The following is a 17,052-nucleotide window of genomic DNA, read 5'->3' as shown; positions in this document are numbered from 1 at the left end:
GAAATTTAGGAAAAGCAGAGACCACTATGGGATGGCGAATATCTGGTTAGAGTTTTTAAACTCTGTTACTGTGCTATGGATAAAGAACTTTCTGGAATCTCTGGGAGCATGTGTTTTGTTTTTTTTCCTTCAGAGAACAGGATTGGATAAGGATCTTTTGCCCTAAATCTCAGCGATGTAGTGGTTTTATGTCTTAGGGAGGCCAATGGTCCTTTTAGCTCTCATTTTCCCTCGGCTCCCTTGGTCTCCAGAGGTTTCTATTTATGGCCCCAATTGAGAAGCCAATCATTTTAGAAAGTTCACGCGTAAAGAAGCTCTGTGGTGGGAAATAAAAAGTCAAGGGTGTCAGGAGGAAATATTGTCAGTAATGCTTTCTTTGTAAGCTTTTCTTACCATGTTGGACCCTACAGATTCCTTGACAAAACAAAAAATAATTGGGAGGACCGCGAAAAGTTTGAGAAGGTACCTGGAAAATACGATATGCTACAGATGGACTATGCCGCCAATACTCAGGTAAACAACTATATCCTTGGGGAGGGTGGGATGCTGGGGGGGGGCGCTCATTCCCCTTACCCAGGGTGAAGCCAAGCAGAATGGCTTAGATCAGGTCCTGGGCTGAAATGGACCAGAATACTGAGTCATCGCTCTTTCTTGCCTAAGAAAAGGTGACCAGCCCGTCAGGGCTAACTTGCACTGAGCTTTACAATCTTGAAGGGAGTGTAAGAACGAGGGAGGGTAAAAGGTGGCATTCTAGTCCTTACTGTTTCCTACAGTTCTTCCAAAATCTCAGGTCCTCTTTCCAGATGTTTAATATTGTGAATCGAGAAAGGAGCAAACAACACATCATTGCTGTCAAGTAAATTTTGACTCATGGCAACCCTGTGAGTGTCAAACTGCTCCAGATATCGAAAGAGGAATAGTAAGTTTTCAAAGTATGTTTAAAGTTGTCTTCGCTTCTGATTACATACCACAGCAAAAATAATAATAATAATAATAAAAGTGAATTTTCATTGAGATGCCACCAGATGATGATGAAAACAATCTTAAAAACTGTCACAAAAAATATGGAGAAATCCTAGCCTTTTTCAGTTGCGAAGATCTGAGTTCTAACAGCTGTGTATCTGAAGAGCTGTAGTATTTGGAGAGCATTTCGAGACAGTGTTCTGAGTTTTTAATTCATAGAAGGCAGAACTGGAACCAGAAAGTGGGAGAGCATGTGAGTGTCTCCAAGCATGTTAATAGTGTGTGGTCAGAGACCGGCTGGTGCTCATCTTAGAGAGCCAGTCCTTACAAGGAGCTTATAGTAGTAGATCATTTCAGATTTTGTGATTGTTATTTATTTATTTTTTTTTACATTAGGGTGAAGAGGAAACAAAAGAAGATAACTCTCTTAAACCTCGCTTGAAGCCAGAGTCTCGGCTAGATCTCCGGGTACAGGAGCTGATAAAGTTGATCTGTAATGTCCAGGCCATGGAAGAGACGATGATAGAGATGAAATACGATATCAAGAAAGCCCCACTTGGTAGGACTTCAGATTCTGCCCTGCATTCTTCTGTTTCCTGGCTCCTTTCAGGGGCTAGTCCATCGCCTGCGTGATTGTACTGAATTGAGGGAAAGGGCCTGGGGGAGAAAGGTTGTGGGAGAGGGAGCGGTTCTGTTTCCAAAGTCTTGTATTGGGCAGGGATGTAAGTGCACTTTCCAGAACAGGATCGTATTTGAAGTCTGATCTCTGGCTGGGCCCGCAGGAAAGCTGACAGTAGCACAAATCAAGGCCGGCTACCAGTCTCTGAAGAAGATTGAGGGTTGTATTCACACTGGCCAGCTGGGGCGAGCTCTCACTGAAGCATGCAATGAGTTCTATACCAGGATCCCACATGACTTTGGGTAAGACCTGTCAGTCACTTTGTACCACACCTTCCTAACTCCTAAGTCAACCAGCAGCAACTATACTCCTTAAATATTTTCATTCCTTAGGAAATTAGTATCTCGAGTAGAAAAAGAACCAAAGTAATTATAGAGATTCTGTTTAATCAGCTAGCAAATATGAGAGGCACTCTCGTGGCCTGATTACAACCATATTCCCTGACCACGTGGAAGTTACTGACTCTAGAGAGACCAATCTAGTCCATGATCGTCAAGCATATTAACTCATTGCCTTTTCCTCAAGGTCAACTGTGACCACCTTGACACCATTTCTGTGAACTCATCTGATGAGTCACACACACAGAATACACTTTATCTCGGTTGATTATCTATATGGATTTTTCAGTCTTTCTTTTAAACCTCCTGGCTTTTATGACTGGTCACAGGTCTACCTCTGCTTCTAGGCAGGACTACATCAAAACTTTTCCTCTTGATGACAATATGCCTTTTTACAAAAGGATTCCTTGGAAAAAAGAAAATGTATCCTCGTCCCAAATGTCAAAATCTGTTTGAGTTGTCTGATCTCACTTGGAGTATACACGTACTGTCAGCTCCTGTGTTTGGAAGTTAAAGTCTGTTTACAGACCTCTCTCTTACAAATGAAAAACCCCGGTTCTCACGGCTCGAATCTAGAGGACTTGTTTTCAGTCTGCTGTTTTTAGTCACGTGCCCTTTGGCCACACACACGAGAGCTCACGGGTTATTCCTTCGTCCTCAGACTCCGGACCCCTCCACTAATCCGAACAGAGAAAGAACTGTCGGAAAAAGTGCAGCTACTAGAGGTAAGAAGTGTGTGTGTGTGGGTGGGGGGGTGGTGGTGGTGGTGAGGTCCCTTGCCCTAGGCTCCTGCCACATTGACTCTGTATGCCGTCTTTGCAGGCTTTGGGCGACATTGAAATAGCCATTAAGCTAGTGAAAACAGAGCTGCAAAATCCAGAACACCCTTTGGACCAACACTATAGAAACCTACGCTGTGACTTGCGCCCTCTAGACCATGCAAGTTCTGAGTTCAAAGTAAGAAAAAATGATCCTTTTTGTCATACCTATTGGTATACCCTCTCCCACCCCACTGCTCGTACTGCTGGTGAAGAGCAAACTATGGACTAGGCCTCCGACTCCCATAAAATGTTCGTCTCGGAAACTCACAGGGGCAGTCCTACCCTGTCCTGTACGGTCGCTGTGAGACGAAGTTTATTTGTTTGTTATGGATAGGACACTTACTTGCTAGGAATCCGGGTCCTTCTGCTCGTTCTAAGTGCCTGGTGATACCATTTGGGAACAGAAAGCTCTGCCAAGTCGTGCCAGAAGCCCCGATGCTTCTCAGCTCAGCCTGGTCTCTCAGAATCCCCGGCAGCTACACCTTCCATGCTTTGCACAGGTGATTTCCCAGTACCTGCAGTCCACCCACGCGCCCACACACAGCGACTATACCATGACCTTGCTGGACGTTTTTGAAGTAGAGAAGGAGGGTGAGAAGGAAGCCTTCCGAGAGGAGCTCGACAACAGGTCTGCATCAGACTCTGGGTTTGCAAAGGCATCCTTGTCTTCCCTATTCTTTGGGCCGTGGCTGCAGTGCCACAGTGGAAATTATCAAGGAGGGTGACCCAGGCAGCTGTTGGCTCTCAGCCTCCTGGCCTTTGTTGCAGGAGAGCCACAAAGCACACAGATGGACCATAATGGCTTTTCCTTAGGATGCTGCTGTGGCATGGTTCCAGGCTGAGTAACTGGGTGGGAATCCTGAGTCGTGGGCTTCGAATTGCTCCACCAGAGGCTCCCATCACAGGCTATATGGTGAGTATAAGTTGAAACGTGGAAGGAGACCTATGAAAAGGGTATAGTTACCACTCCCCCCACCCCCCATTTTACTTCTCTTTAAATTAAAATTAAGATTAGATGATGCCCCTTTCCAAGAATTAAGCCATGTCACAGGTGCCTGCCATTTCGTAGCGCATTCGCTTTAATTCCCTAAGGATAACCTCCTGTGCCCAGAAAAAGAGCCACAGATGGTTTCGTCCCTCTGCAACAGAATTTGGAGGGCAGAGAGGACCTGGGGAGGGGCTGTTGAGGGAACAGCAACGGTCGGGCAAGCAGGAGCCTGCCTTCTAGCACACTGGCCTGGGCAGCAGATCGTGATATTTATTTGTATATTTCAGTTTGGAAAAGGAATCTACTTTGCTGACATGTCTTCCAAGAGTGCCAATTACTGCTTTGCCTCCCACCTAAAAGACACAGGACTGCTGCTCTTATCAGAGGTGAGGCAGGACCGCGTGTTTCTCCAAAGAAAGGGAACCAAGAGTGGAGAACCTGATAGGGCACCAAGGGCAAGGCCCATTGTATTGTGTTCCTCAACTGGAGTGGGGAAAGAAACTGCTGGTGGGCTTTTTCTGTTGGCTTTGGCACCATCCTTCACTTCTTGGGAGGACATGGACATTCAAAGAGCTTTTGCTTTACAGGTAGCTCTGGGTCAGTGTAACGAGCTACTGGGAGCCAATCCTGAGGCAGAAGGATTACTTAAAGGCAAACACAGCACCAAGGGGCTGGGCAAGATAGCACCCAGCCCGTCAGGCTTCATCACCTTGTAAGTACTTAGGGCCAGGAGCTCCCACTGACTCTGTTTGAACATATAGGCCTGTGGATCCAGCTTATGCACCAGGGTCTCCTGTTCACACACCTTCTCACTTTGACAGGAATGGGAGTACAGTGCCCTTGGGACCAGCTGGTGACACAGGAGTTCTGAATCCAGAGGGTTACACCCTCAACTACAATGAATTCATTGTCTATAACCCCAACCAGGTCCGTATGCGATACCTTCTGAAGGTTCGATTTAATTTTCTACAGCTCTGGTGAGTGTTTGTATTAAATAAACCAGAGAACATATGCTCGTCAATCAAGAAAATAAGCAGTGTTATACTTGGGGATTTTCTGATACTTTTGGTAATAAACCAGTACTACAAACCACTGGCCCTTTAGCGCTTTCCTTCTCCAAACACATACTTCTTCTGAAATTCCCATCTCCAGAGACAGAGTGACGTGAAAGCAAAACTCATTATCCCCCAAATCCCTACATCCTCAGAGCCTGATCGTAGAATCAGTGCTGTGATCTCCCTACGAGAGAGCCCTGTGGACCCAGACGACAATTCCTGTACTAGACATGGTTTGTCTCTTGAAAAACACAGAGACTCACTGCCATCGAATCAGTGCTGACTCGGTACACGTACCCCGTGAGTTTGCGAGACTGTGGGGTTAGAAAGCCCCATCTCTCCCTCGGAGCAGCTGTTGGTTTCAAGCTGTTGACCTGAGTTAGCAGCCCAGTATGCAACCACAACACCGCCAGGGCCCCCTGGGTTTGTCCATTACAAGTCCGTACATGCTTGGACATACAAGGCATTTTCTTCCTCAGCCCTTAGAATGAAAGGGTCTCAAGAAACTTCCCCTCCGTGGAGGGAGGGTGGGGTGGAAAGGGGAAACCGATTACAGGGATCTACATATAACCTCCTCCCTGGGGGATGGACAACAGAAAATTGGGTGAAAGAGAGATGTCGGACAGTGTAAGATATGACAAAATAATAATTTATAAATTATCAAGGGTTCATGAGGGAGGTGGGAGCGGGGAGGGAGCGTAAAAAGGCACCGATGCCAGGGGCTTAAGTGGAGAGCAAATGTTTTGAGAATGATGAGGGCAACGAATGTACAAATGTGCATTACATAATTTGCGTACGTATGGATTGTAATAAGAGTTGTATGAGGCCCTAATAAAACAATTTAAAAAAAAGAAAGAAACTTCCCCTCTAACAGAATACACTTGTAGGAAGATAAAAAGTTTCTAGAACTTTTGCTCAAGAGGATCCAACGTCTATGTTAAATCCATTGGTCCAATTATTCCCTTTCAAATCAAGTTTTAATCTTAGGGAAAGATACTTGGGTGAATGGCAGTTTCTATACTGAACTGATGATGCCCTATAGGGTTGAGGGCCAGAGACTAATTTTCTTCCAGTGCCCTGGCTTCTCGTGTCACTTCCGGGTGGTCCGTCTGGGAAGATGTGACTTTCGGTGAGAGGAGATGATTGGAGTGGTCCAGTGCTACCCAGCTTTTCTAAATGTCTCAGCGGGGGTATTGCTGACTCACACACCCTTTTCGTTAGTTGCACTTGGCCATGGAGATGCTCTTCACTCTCTATTGTAGTGCTGGCCACCATCACTGCTGTGCCCTCTCCTGGGAGGAATGGCGTCCAAGGCCATGGGGCAAACAAGGGAACAAGAATTTTAAAGCCTGCGATGAAACATACAATTTTCCTGTACTTCTTTAATGGCCTCCACTCACCCACCCTCACTATCATGATCCCGATTCTACCTTACAAATCCGGCTAGAGCAGAGGATGTACACTGGTACAGATAGGAATTGGAAACACAGGGAATCCAGGGAGGATGATCCCTTCAGGACCAGTGCTGAGAGTGGCGATACCAGGAGGGTGAAGGGAGGGTGGGGTGGAAAGGGAACTGATCACAATGATCTACATATATACCCCTCCCCTAAGGGATGGACAACAGAAAAGTGGGTGAAGGGAGATATCGGACAGTGTAAGACATGACAAAATAATAATTATTTATAAATTATCAAAGGTTAGTGGGGGAGGGGGGATGGGAAGGGAGGGGGGGAAATGAGCTGATACCAAGGGCTCAAGTAGAAAGAAAATGTTTTGAGAATGATAATGGCAACAAATGTGAGGAGAGTTGTACGAGCCCCCAATAAAATGATTTTTTTAAAAAAGAGACTTTTAAAGCCTGGTTTCAAAGACTACTTATTAAATCCCTGGTTTACTTTCTTGGGATTCTAGGAAGGATCAATGTTACGGAAGAAGCGTTAGACCATCCATAGTCTTTCTTGGCCCCAATCCACATAGAACACAGGGCGACTGCTCTTGAAATTTCCTGGCACTTTATTTGGTCATTTTCAACAAGAGCAGGTGTCTTCGGGCTTTGTGTCTCTAGCACACGAGGCATCGTTTAAGTTGCAGCATCACTCCCAGGACAGAAAGTACACATTGCCCTGTGCATCTCCCACAGCGAGCTGCAGGGTAGAATTAGGGCCCAGCCAAGGTTCCAGGCAGCTCACCGCTCCTTCACAGTGGAACAGGCCGAGCTAAGATGGGAACAGAAACAAGGAAGGTGAGATCTACAAACCCAGGCCCTCTATCCACTTGGCTCTGTCACAGTGATGCCTTTTATTTAGAAACAGACTAGTAGAGCATCCCTGCAAGAAGAAACCAAGCTGTTACTCTTGCCTTTTCTTATTCTCGTGTGACTCCCCCCTGCATCCCCCGCTTGCACACACTTACCAGCTGCATACTGGCTCTCTCCCACAGCTTCACATCTCTGTCCCTTGAAGCTGTCACCAGCAAGTTGGGCAGCACATGGAGGGCTGTGACAGAGCCCGAATGGATCTCCATGAAGAAAGGGAGAGAAGTATGGTGAGTGCTCCGTGGACAGTGCTCAGTTGAGAAAACACCAAAGTCAGCTAGGTCGGCCCCTTCCTCCAAACTCACCTTTCTACGCTGACGTGTCCTTAAACATGGGTTTCTTGGCCAGGAGTCCAAGCTGCCACTGGCCTCCGAGGATGCAGACGAGTCTGTCCCTTGCTTCTGGGTGTGGGGTTCTTCCCAGATGTTACCCGAGGTCCACTCTCCTTCAGGGCTGCATTTGGCCATGCTCCACAGCATCCCTTCCGAGCTGGCACACAGAAACGAGGACTCTGCCGGAAGGATGGGGTCAAGACAGGCCCTGGGTCTAAGCGTCCCCACCATTCTCCCAGAGCCATTCCCGGGCTCCCTGGTCTTCCCATCACCACTCACCAGATTCGGGTTTCGCCTGAGTCAACTGTATTGGGGCTCCGCTAGGGTTTTCGAAGTCTAGATCGAAGTCCAGGCTCTCTCCAAACTTTCCTGATTCCTTTTGTTTCTGTGAGAGGATAGATGCTTTTTAAAACTCTTTTTAAAAATCATTTTATTAGGAGCTCATACAACTCTTATCACAATCCATACACACATCCATTGTGTCAAGCACATTTGTACATATGTTGCCATCATCCTCAAAACATTTGCTTTCTACTTGAGTCCTTGGTATCGCTCCTCGTTTTTTTTTTTTCCCTCCCTCCCCGCTCCCCCCTCCCCCATGAACCCTTGATAATTTATAAATTATTATTATATTGTCATATCTTACACCATCCGATGTCTCCCTTCACCCACTCTTCCACTGCCCGTCCCCCAGGGAGGAGGTTATATGTAGACCCTGTAATCTGTTCCCTCTTTCTCCCTCACCTTTCCTCCACCCTCCCGATATCACCACTCTTAGCACTGATCCTGAAGGGTTCATCTGTCCTGGATTCCCTGTAGTATTTTTTTAAAATTATTTTATTGAGGGCTCGTACAATTCTTATCACAGTTCATACATACATCCATTGAGTCAAGCACATATGTACACCTGTTGCCCTCATCAATCTCAAAACATCTGCCCTCTATTTTAGCCCTCAATAGCGTTTGCTCATTTTCCCCCTCCCTCCCCCCTCCCCCCTCCCCCTCCCTAGGATAGATGCTTTTGTTTAACTTACTCAGTAGCACTGAGTCAGTCCTACCCAGAAAAAGTACCAGTTTTCTGCCTCAGCTGGTCAGGATTTTTTTTTTCTTTCTTTTCCCCCAGTTAACATAGATGCAGCAAGTACACAGATACTCGGTGTACATCTCAATGAGCCAGTGTCCACATGAAACCCATGCGACTACCTCTCAGATAAGAGGAACGCTTCCATCATTCTAGAAGTTCTCATGCCTTCCCACTGCTTCTCCCAAAGCTAGGGGCTGTTCTGACTCCTGTCACTATTTATTAATTTATCCATTTCTAAATTTCATTTAAGTGGCATCATGGGATACATTCTCTTTTTAGCTGGTTTCTTTCATGCAACATAATGTCTATAAGCTCTGTCTAGAGCAGCGGTTCTGAACCTGTGAGTTGCAACCCCTTTGGGGGTCAAACGACCTTCCCAGGGGTCGTTTAATTCATAACAGTACCAAGATGACAGTTATGAAGTAACAATGAAAATAATTTTAGGGTTGGGGGTCACCACAACATGAGGAACTGCATTAAAGGTTCGCGGCATTAGGAAGGTTGGGAACCACTGGTCTAGAATGTTCTGTTCATCAGTCTTCAATGTCATGTCCTTTTCTGTTTTCCTTTTGCCATTTAGTATCCCCTTGTACAAGCAGACCACAAATTATTTCTGACTCTCCTGCTTACAGGCATCGAGCTGCTGGGAACACCCTTGTTCCTTCTATGCGGAGTGCATATGGACTTGTTCCTTTGGGCATGTATCCAAGTTTGTGCTTGCTGAGTAAAGACGAGTTAGTGACGGTAGGTCAGGAGTGGATAGCCTTTTTAGGGAAAAAGAACAGCTTGCCTCTTCCAAGTGACTTTGAGACTATTCTGACCACACTTCATAGGGTTCTCAATGGCTGGTATTTTTTAAGTAGGTGGCTCCTGAGAACCGATCTTTGGCATGATTAGCCAGCTCTGGCCACACCCAGATCAACGAATGTGTATCTGTAGGGTAAAGGCCATGTATAAGGGCAGGGACAAGGTTCAGCCCTTCCCCTCCAGTTGCTAATATTCATGGTGCCAAATAAAGGCAGACATGAAACAGTTAGTAGCACAATCAAGACAATTCCTAGGTTATGGGTTCATGGTAGAATCCCTTTTTGTACCAGTGAAATCTTCCAGGGAACCTGGATATATAAAGCCCTTAAGTAGCACATGTCCAGTTGAAGAAGGAGAAGGACGTTTGGAGCCAACTGGCTTCTCAGTGTCCTCCATGATGGACCCCAAGGCTTAAAGACATTGGTCCCAGACAAGTGTTTGCTTTAACATGCACCCAAACAGGACTTACCAAGAAAGAAAACATGTCAGGGGCCATCGATTGCAGGACAAACACACCATACTCCTTGTGGGTGGATATCATTGTAAGACCATTTGTGGAATAGCTGCTCCTAGTTCATAAGAAAGAGAAAGGCTAAGTTCAGGAACATCTCTCTGTAGACCCAACAACCTCTAGCCAAGTTTTTCTCTTTTTCTAACTTGGGGGGAAGCAGCATTTTGGATCTTACCAGATTTCAGAGGGATCATCCCCTGGCATCATGAGTAGCAATTCCAAATTTGCCTTGGCCAGGATGAGAGAGTGACCATCAGGGGCTAGGCCCATCCCTGACAGGACCCCCATGTTCTCCTGCAGAACGCGGTTCAGGCGAAGGCTATAGCTCGTAGCAAGTGAAAGAACAGACAAAGAGCCTACTTTAGCCCACTTCTCTCAGACACGGCAGGTCTCCATGAAGCCCCCAGGCATGAAACAATGAGTGTGCGACCTTCCATACAGACCCTGGTACCCGGTCTTTCTCCCAGCAGCATTCATCATCACCATCTCTTTAGGTGCTCCACCCAGGGACCCCTAACATTCCTGACATCTCCTTCCCTCCCTTCGATGATCATTGAGCCCCACGGACTCAACACACAAGGCATGCCTGGATCTGTTATCTCTTCTCATCCCCACCGTCTGTCTTTCCTGGACTCCAGCAACAACTGGAAAAGCAGTCTTCCTACCATTAATATCTCTTTTCCTACTAACTACATATCCCCCTGACTGTCACCATTTGCATCCTAAACTCAGACCATTCTGCTCAAACACCTGTCAGAATAAAACCCAAAGTTCTTGGCATTGTGTCCTCTAATGCCTGGCTCCAGGTTATCTTCCCAAGTACTTTCAGCCCAAGTACTTGGCTGCCCCTAGAACACACCACACACCTCCATGCCTCCACCCCGTTTGTAGCGGCCACTCCCTCTCCCTTCCTCAAGCATTCTTTCTCACCCTGACTGCCCTGGAAAACTCCTCATTCTTGAAGCCTAACTTCCAGGGTCACCTCTTTCCTACACTTTCTCCAAGTCTGAAGCTCCAGGAACTTGGTATGTGCCTTCCCCATAGCATGAATTATTCTCAGTGGTGTTGGTAGTTAACTTGTATGCTGAGGTGACCAGATGTCCCGCTTTGGGTGGGACAGTCCCGCTTTTGAACAATTTGTCCCGCATCCCGCGCGTTTTTTCAAAAAGTCCCGATTTCTGGAAAGAATGCTCGACAAGCTAGGGAACGGCGGGAGAACGGGAAGACCAAATTTTTAATCAAGACACCACCACCCCCACTCTGGGTCAATGGTGTCCCGCTTTACCAATGTTAAAATCTGGTCACCTCCCTCTACTATGAGCTTCCTCAGTTCAGGAAACAGTCTCATTTTTCTCTGGTTCATGCTGCCTGGCCCTGCGCTGACCATAAAGTAGAAACTTGATAACTTCTCCTGTAACTGTGGGGAGCAGAGGACAGTTCCCCAGGAAATGTGTTTCTCCTTTCAAGAACAAGTATCCTATGCCCTGGCTCAGAAGCCGAGAGGGTCTGTGGTGTGAGTAACACCCTGGGTATAAGGAGATCGTTATCCCCACGGTATTTGCCCAGCTGCCTCCATTCACCTGAAGCTTCTAGGTGTTGAGCCTGTCTGCAGTTCCACTTGCCACTCGCTGAGTTTCTCATCAGCACTCAGAACGAAGAAGGTGTGTGCCGAGTACCAGATCAGGGCACTGACACGGCCCGGAGCCTGGTGTACACAACATGTTAGATCTAGTATTCCAGAGGAGCCGGGGCTTGAGCCCCTTTCTCCTCCCAGACATCTACATGCAACTTCCAGCTTTGACCTGGGGCAGAACTCAGAGCAAAGAACGGAGGCTGCCCCACTCACCTGTGCAGTGGCCACAGCCTTTGCTGCCTGCCACAGGGTCAGTTCCCCGGCTTCATTCCCAGACACTGCCATAAGGCCATCTGGGGCCCAGGCCACAGCAGTGATGGCTACAGGACTCTTACGTCTGTGCGTGTCATCTGGAGAGGAGAGAAGGTACTTTGTTAGAAGCCGGGCCAGTGCTGGGGCCCAAGAGGAGATATCAGGCCATCTCTCTCTTTACCTTACCTCCCTCCATGCTTCACTCACCTGCTTCCTCAGGTACCTGCCAGAGCCGCACAGAGCCATCCTCTGAGGCCGTCAGCAGGAGGCCTGAAGCATCGGAGACAGCAGCTGCACTGACTGGACCACTGTGTCCCAGGAGGGTGTGTGTCTGAGACACCTAGGAGGAAGGGAAAGTAACCCTGGTGGGGTGTAGTGGTTATGCAGTGCTCAGGTTGGGCTGCTACCCTCAAGGTCAGTAGTTCAGAACCACTAGCCGCTCCTTAGGAGAAACATGAGTCTTTCTTACTCTCCTAAAGAGTTAGTCTCCGAAACCCACAGGGGCAGTTCTACCCCATCCTGTAGGGTCGCCGTGAGTCGGCATCAACTGGGTGGCAGTGAGTTTCTTTCTTTCTTTTTGAGAGGGAAGGGATGGACATGGGCAGCAGGGGGTTTGACACATGAAAACCTGCCCCCGCGGGCGTACTACCCCATCCCTCCCCCACCCACCACCCACCAGTCCTTGCAGGGAGCTCACCAAGAGAGGATGCCACAACCTGGTGGTTCCATCCAGTCCAACAGTCACCACCAGAAGCTCTGACCCGGGCTGGCCATCTGCGAAGACATGGCAGTGGAGTGAAGAGGAAAGACGTAGGGAGGAGAAGGGGAGAGGTGAGGGGTGAGGGGCTAGGAGGGACGGTGGCCGGTGGGCGTTCCATCACCTGCACGTGGCTCCTGGGCAGCTGCACACTGGCTGATGGGTCCTGAGTGTGCGGGGATGCTTGTCAGCTCCACGCCCTGATGGTCCCACACTTTCAGGGTCCCATCCCGGCCCACAGACACCACATGTTCCTCCTGCACCCAGAACACAACATCAGACCAAGGGCACTCGGAGCAGGACGGCTCCCATGACAGAAGTGCCCAGGACTGGGCACTGGGGCTTAGCCCAAACAGCCCACAGCCATCAAGTCCAGCCCGCCCGCCCGCCCGTGTGTTACTCGGTTGGCCTGAGCTCCAGCCTGGTCTTTACAGAAAGACGGCAAAGCTCTCTTCTGACTGGGACTTAGACCATGTCAATGGGGGAGGTCCTCGGCGGTGGGCTTGGAGGGCTCAGGTGGGCAAGTCTGCCAAGAGGGTCGTGATCCCAAGATGCCGTGTCTTCACGTTCCCTGTGCTTCCTGCACACCAACCCTCCGCCTCAATACCCCAATCCTGCCCCCAGAGTCCCAAGCATCCGGGTCTTGATATTTCTTCCAACTTTAGAATTAGACACGCAATGCATCAAGTACCCCTCGGGCCCGGACCCACCCAGAGAGCCCCGTGAACTACCCCCTGTCCTCTCACCATGGCTGCCACTGCGCTCACGGCATGCTGATGGCCCAGGAACTGGCCAAGCCGTTGTCCTGACCCAGGGTCCCACAGCCCCACAGAGCCATCATTGGAGCAGGAGACCTGCAGCGTCAGAGGGGAGAGGCGTGGGGTTCTCAGCATCCCACCCCCCAGAAGTTTTTGTAGGTTGACCAAGTGATTTCGAGCAGGGGCTCTCCTGGGTTCCAATTCCAGTGCCGCCCTTCATTCTGTGGTCTAGGACAAGTGCCCCTCTGAGCTGTGGTTTCTCGTCTCTTCAGCAAGGAGGTGGACAGAGCACCTGTCTGAGAGGGGCGGTATGGGGCTGAGCATGCCCAGACACAGGACCGCGTGTGCGCACTGCCTGGCCCAGAGGGAGCACACAGTAAACAGTGGCTATTGTCCTTAACGTAGTGTCAGTTGGCATGCCCTGAGAAGGGTGGAAAGGCTGTCCATGCCCAGGCAAGATCTGGCTCCCTAGAAGCTAGAGCGACAGACTGTGACCAAGTCGATGCACCCGGTCTATAAGCAAGACCAGGCCCTCCTCCATCAGCCCTTCCAAGAGCAACATGAGGCTTCTACCTGGGTAGAGGATAGGAAACTCGCTTTTCGCCTGAGCAATCACAGCAGTATCCTCGGGGAGACAGTGCTGTGTTCTTGCTAAGAACACGGGCTTGCTTAGCAGAACCTTTCCTGGCTCCACGGCCTCACGTACAAGGCCTTGGACCTGCGCTCTCACCTCTCTGACCTCAGTTTCTCTGTCCGTCCAATGGAGATCGTGGTAGCGTGTACTCTACAGGGTTGGTAAGTCAAATTGTTACCTGCCAAGAGCCAAGCGCAATGCCTGACACCTAGTAGGTGCTCTGTAAATGTTAGCTGTGGATGTCAGGGAAAGGTTGAGTGGATGCAGGAGATGATGGGGAATGCTTTTATTGCCTCACCCCGCCCCCCAACTCTTCTGAGCTTTGCCCTCCCTCCACCCACCCCCCCTTCACTCACCAGCTTGTTGTCTTTGGTCCAGGCACAGCCAGTGACCCAATCACGGTGGCAGGCAGAGAAGGACCGAGTCAGAATGGGTGCCCCGGGGGCCCTCACGTCCCAGCATAGGAGGTTCTGGATGGGTCAAAGGAGAGGCAGTAATTGGGGCCATAGAGGGACAGGGGATATCAGGGCTTTTTCAGAAAGAAAGTGTCATGGAACTCAGCGGGTGCAAGAAAAGGGGGTGGACAGATCAGGCACAGAAGGCATGGACTGGCAGGGAGCAGCCAGGAATTGGGGTGTTAAGGAGCCCAGGAAGAGGAAGCAGAGAGGCTGTGCCGGTGGAGAAGACAAAGCCAGGGGAGGAAGAGGGGCCAGCAGAGGTGTGGCTCACCCGATCTCTGCCTCCAGTGGCCAGGCTGCCTCCATCTGTGCTGAAGCTACAGCAGGTTACAGGACCCTCGTGTCCTCGGAGTTCAGTGGCACCAGGAAATCCACCTGCCTTTGGTGACTGGGTCAGGGGTTCCCTGGGCCATAGCCGCACGGTGAAATCCTCTGCATTGAACACGGGGAGAGAAGAAAGCGCCCTGAGAGAGGAAACAAGATGGGCCCCGGAGGCCAGAGACAAAAGAAGTCCTCTACTCAAGTCCTCCTCAACACAAGAACACTCTGTCCTATTAACCCGGCATTGCATGGTGCTCACCTTCCTGACACGATTGCTAAAGGCAAAATGTGTGCATAAGCAAATGTAGTGAAGAAAGCTGACTGATGGTGCCTGGCTATCAAAAGATATAGCATCTGGGGTCTTAAAGGCTTGAAGGGAAACAAGCAGCCATCTAGCACAGAAGCAACAAGCCCACCAGCCTGTGTGATCAAAGTGCTGATAGGATCAAGTATCAGGTATAAAAGACCCAGAACAAAAAATCATATCATTGTGAATGGGGGGGAGTGCGGAGTGGAGACTCAAAGCCCATCTGTAGACAACTGGACATCCCCTTACAGAAGAGTGGTGGGGAGGAGACGAGCCAGTCAGGGTGCAGTATAGCACTGGAGAAACATACAACTTTCCTCCAGTTCTTTAATGTTTCCTCTCCCCCACTATCATGACCTCAATTCTACCTTACAAATCTGGTTAGACCATAGCATGTACACGTGCACAGTTAAGATCTGGAAACACAGGGCATCCAGGACAGATAAAGCCCTCAGGACCAATAATGAGAGTAGTCATACCAGGAGGATAAGTAGAAGATGGGGGGAGAAAGGGGGAACCAATCACAAGGATCTACCTATAACCTCCTCCCAGGGGACGGACAACAAAAATGGGTGAAGGGAGACAGGGGTCAGTATAAGACATGAAAAAAAAAATTAATAAATTATCAAGGGTTCATGAGGGAGGGAGGGTGGGGCAGGGAGGGGGAAAAGATGAGAAGCTGATACCAAGGGCTCAAGTAGAAAGAAAATGTTTTGAAAATGATGATGGCAACAGATGTACAAACATGCTTGACACACTAGATGATGTATGAATTAAGATAAGAGTTGTATGAGCCCCTAATCAAATGATTTAAAAAGAAAAGAAATAAAGACTACAATGTGAACAGATAAAAAGGCAAAAGTCCTTAGGGCGAAGGGCGTTATCTTAGGGCACCACTCCAAGACAGGGACAGCTGAGTGCAGCAAGTCTGTGGAAAGGCCAGGCCCTGGGCAAGGGTCAGGAGTCACGTCACAGGTGCACCCCAGACTCCCTCCTTGTCTCTCTGACCCCTCCTGCTCTGCTGACAGCAGCTGTTCCAGACCTCGCCTCTTCTCCAGGGCCTGTGTCCCTCTGCCTCACTGGCAGTGATGGCCACGCCTGCCCAGAGAGGACTCAGGCCACCCTGCACTTTCACCTCAACGTCTCTCTCTCCTCCTAAGGGACACCGGACCTTTTACACAGCAACGCCCTCTTCCTGGGCAGGAACTCAGAGGGTTATTGGGATTCACAAAGCCGTCCCAAGGGGAGCAGAGTGTCCATGGATCATTCCAGAGAGAGGCATTTAAAAACAGCTGGTACAAACTCTGTTTAAACAGGTCTCTGCAATTGGTGCATGACTCCGGGAACGTGTCTCCATCATACATTTGTCTTAAAGGTGTCTTAAAAAACTGTGGTTTCCCCGGGGATCTGCTGTGCCACTTACATTCCAGGCAGGCAGGCCATCTCAGAAGGTCACAGTGATTGTTTTGGGGGGGATCCCAAAAGGGATCATCTTGATAGATTTTTCTCAAAGGACATAGTACAGTTCACGGAGGCTTGTTATGAAGAAGTTTTAAGAACAGGAAGAGCGGTGTTGGTAAGGGAAAAGCCAGGAGAGTCGCACTGCTGGATTCTTTTTCCCTCCCAATGATGTCCTTGCTCCCGCTTCGGGCTGTCCTGGAGAACTTCCTTGGGAAACCTTACTCCACTCACCCCACAGCTCCGATCTTGCCTCTTTAGACGTCTTTTTGACCCATCCCACCCTGAACCCAAAGAACATTTCAAAAGGGACATAATATGCACCCTTTGAAGATACCCAGACTGCTGTTTTGACTTGTTGTAAATGGAAGAGCCCAGAAGTCTCCAGGGGAACTATCAAAGAGCTAGAAACAGTGCTCTCAGAAGTGCAGGAGATGTCAAGAAACAAAGAGTTGCACATTCTGATGTTTGTATTTCATAAATCTCTATGATTCTGCAGCTTGAAAAAAACCTTAATTGGCATATCATTTATGCATGAGTGTGTAGCTTTTAGACTTACTTTTCTGTGTGTGTGTGTGT

General features: G+C 48.9%; 2 protein-coding genes across 2 annotated transcripts in view; one reads left to right on the top strand and one right to left on the bottom strand.

The window, feature by feature from the left end:
* PARP2 (poly(ADP-ribose) polymerase 2) overlaps positions 1-4,881 on the top strand; it is an 11,696-nt gene extending 6,815 nt beyond the window's left edge. The window contains 10 exon segments of the mRNA XM_030884950.2: positions 411-513; positions 1,360-1,522; positions 1,746-1,884; positions 2,642-2,705; positions 2,803-2,937; positions 3,302-3,429; positions 3,615-3,714; positions 4,077-4,175; positions 4,377-4,501; positions 4,611-4,881. Of these exon segments, the coding sequence (XP_030740810.1) occupies positions 411-513; positions 1,360-1,522; positions 1,746-1,884; positions 2,642-2,705; positions 2,803-2,937; positions 3,302-3,429; positions 3,615-3,714; positions 4,077-4,175; positions 4,377-4,501; positions 4,611-4,770 (1,216 nt within the window). The 3' untranslated portion in view covers positions 4,771-4,881.
* Positions 4,882-6,842: 1,961 nt separating this feature from the next.
* The window catches only part of TEP1 (telomerase associated protein 1), a 48,488-nt gene continuing 38,278 nt past the window's right edge, over positions 6,843-17,052 (bottom strand). Inside the window, exons 42-55 of the mRNA XM_045287726.1 lie at positions 14,659-14,819; positions 14,286-14,399; positions 13,284-13,391; positions 12,662-12,794; positions 12,478-12,554; positions 11,988-12,120; positions 11,742-11,878; positions 11,476-11,600; positions 10,071-10,214; positions 9,854-9,953; positions 7,773-7,878; positions 7,467-7,672; positions 7,260-7,364; positions 6,843-7,063 (exon numbers count right to left, since the gene is read on the bottom strand). Of these exons, the coding sequence (XP_045143661.1) occupies positions 6,941-7,063; positions 7,260-7,364; positions 7,467-7,672; positions 7,773-7,878; positions 9,854-9,953; positions 10,071-10,214; positions 11,476-11,600; positions 11,742-11,878; positions 11,988-12,120; positions 12,478-12,554; positions 12,662-12,794; positions 13,284-13,391; positions 14,286-14,399; positions 14,659-14,819 (1,772 nt within the window). The 3' untranslated portion in view covers positions 6,843-6,940. The remainder of the gene's footprint in view (positions 7,064-7,259; positions 7,365-7,466; positions 7,673-7,772; positions 7,879-9,853; positions 9,954-10,070; positions 10,215-11,475; positions 11,601-11,741; positions 11,879-11,987; positions 12,121-12,477; positions 12,555-12,661; positions 12,795-13,283; positions 13,392-14,285; positions 14,400-14,658; positions 14,820-17,052) is intronic.

Source organism: Echinops telfairi, unplaced genomic scaffold (assembly GCF_000313985.2).
Source record: "Echinops telfairi isolate 266 unplaced genomic scaffold, ASM31398v2 ScPeMD7_18;HRSCAF=68, whole genome shotgun sequence".
Lineage (NCBI taxonomy): Eukaryota > Metazoa > Chordata > Mammalia > Afrosoricida > Tenrecidae > Echinops > Echinops telfairi.
The sequence above is the reverse complement of the archived record's forward strand: the minus strand, read 5'-3'. Positions and strand labels throughout refer to the sequence as shown.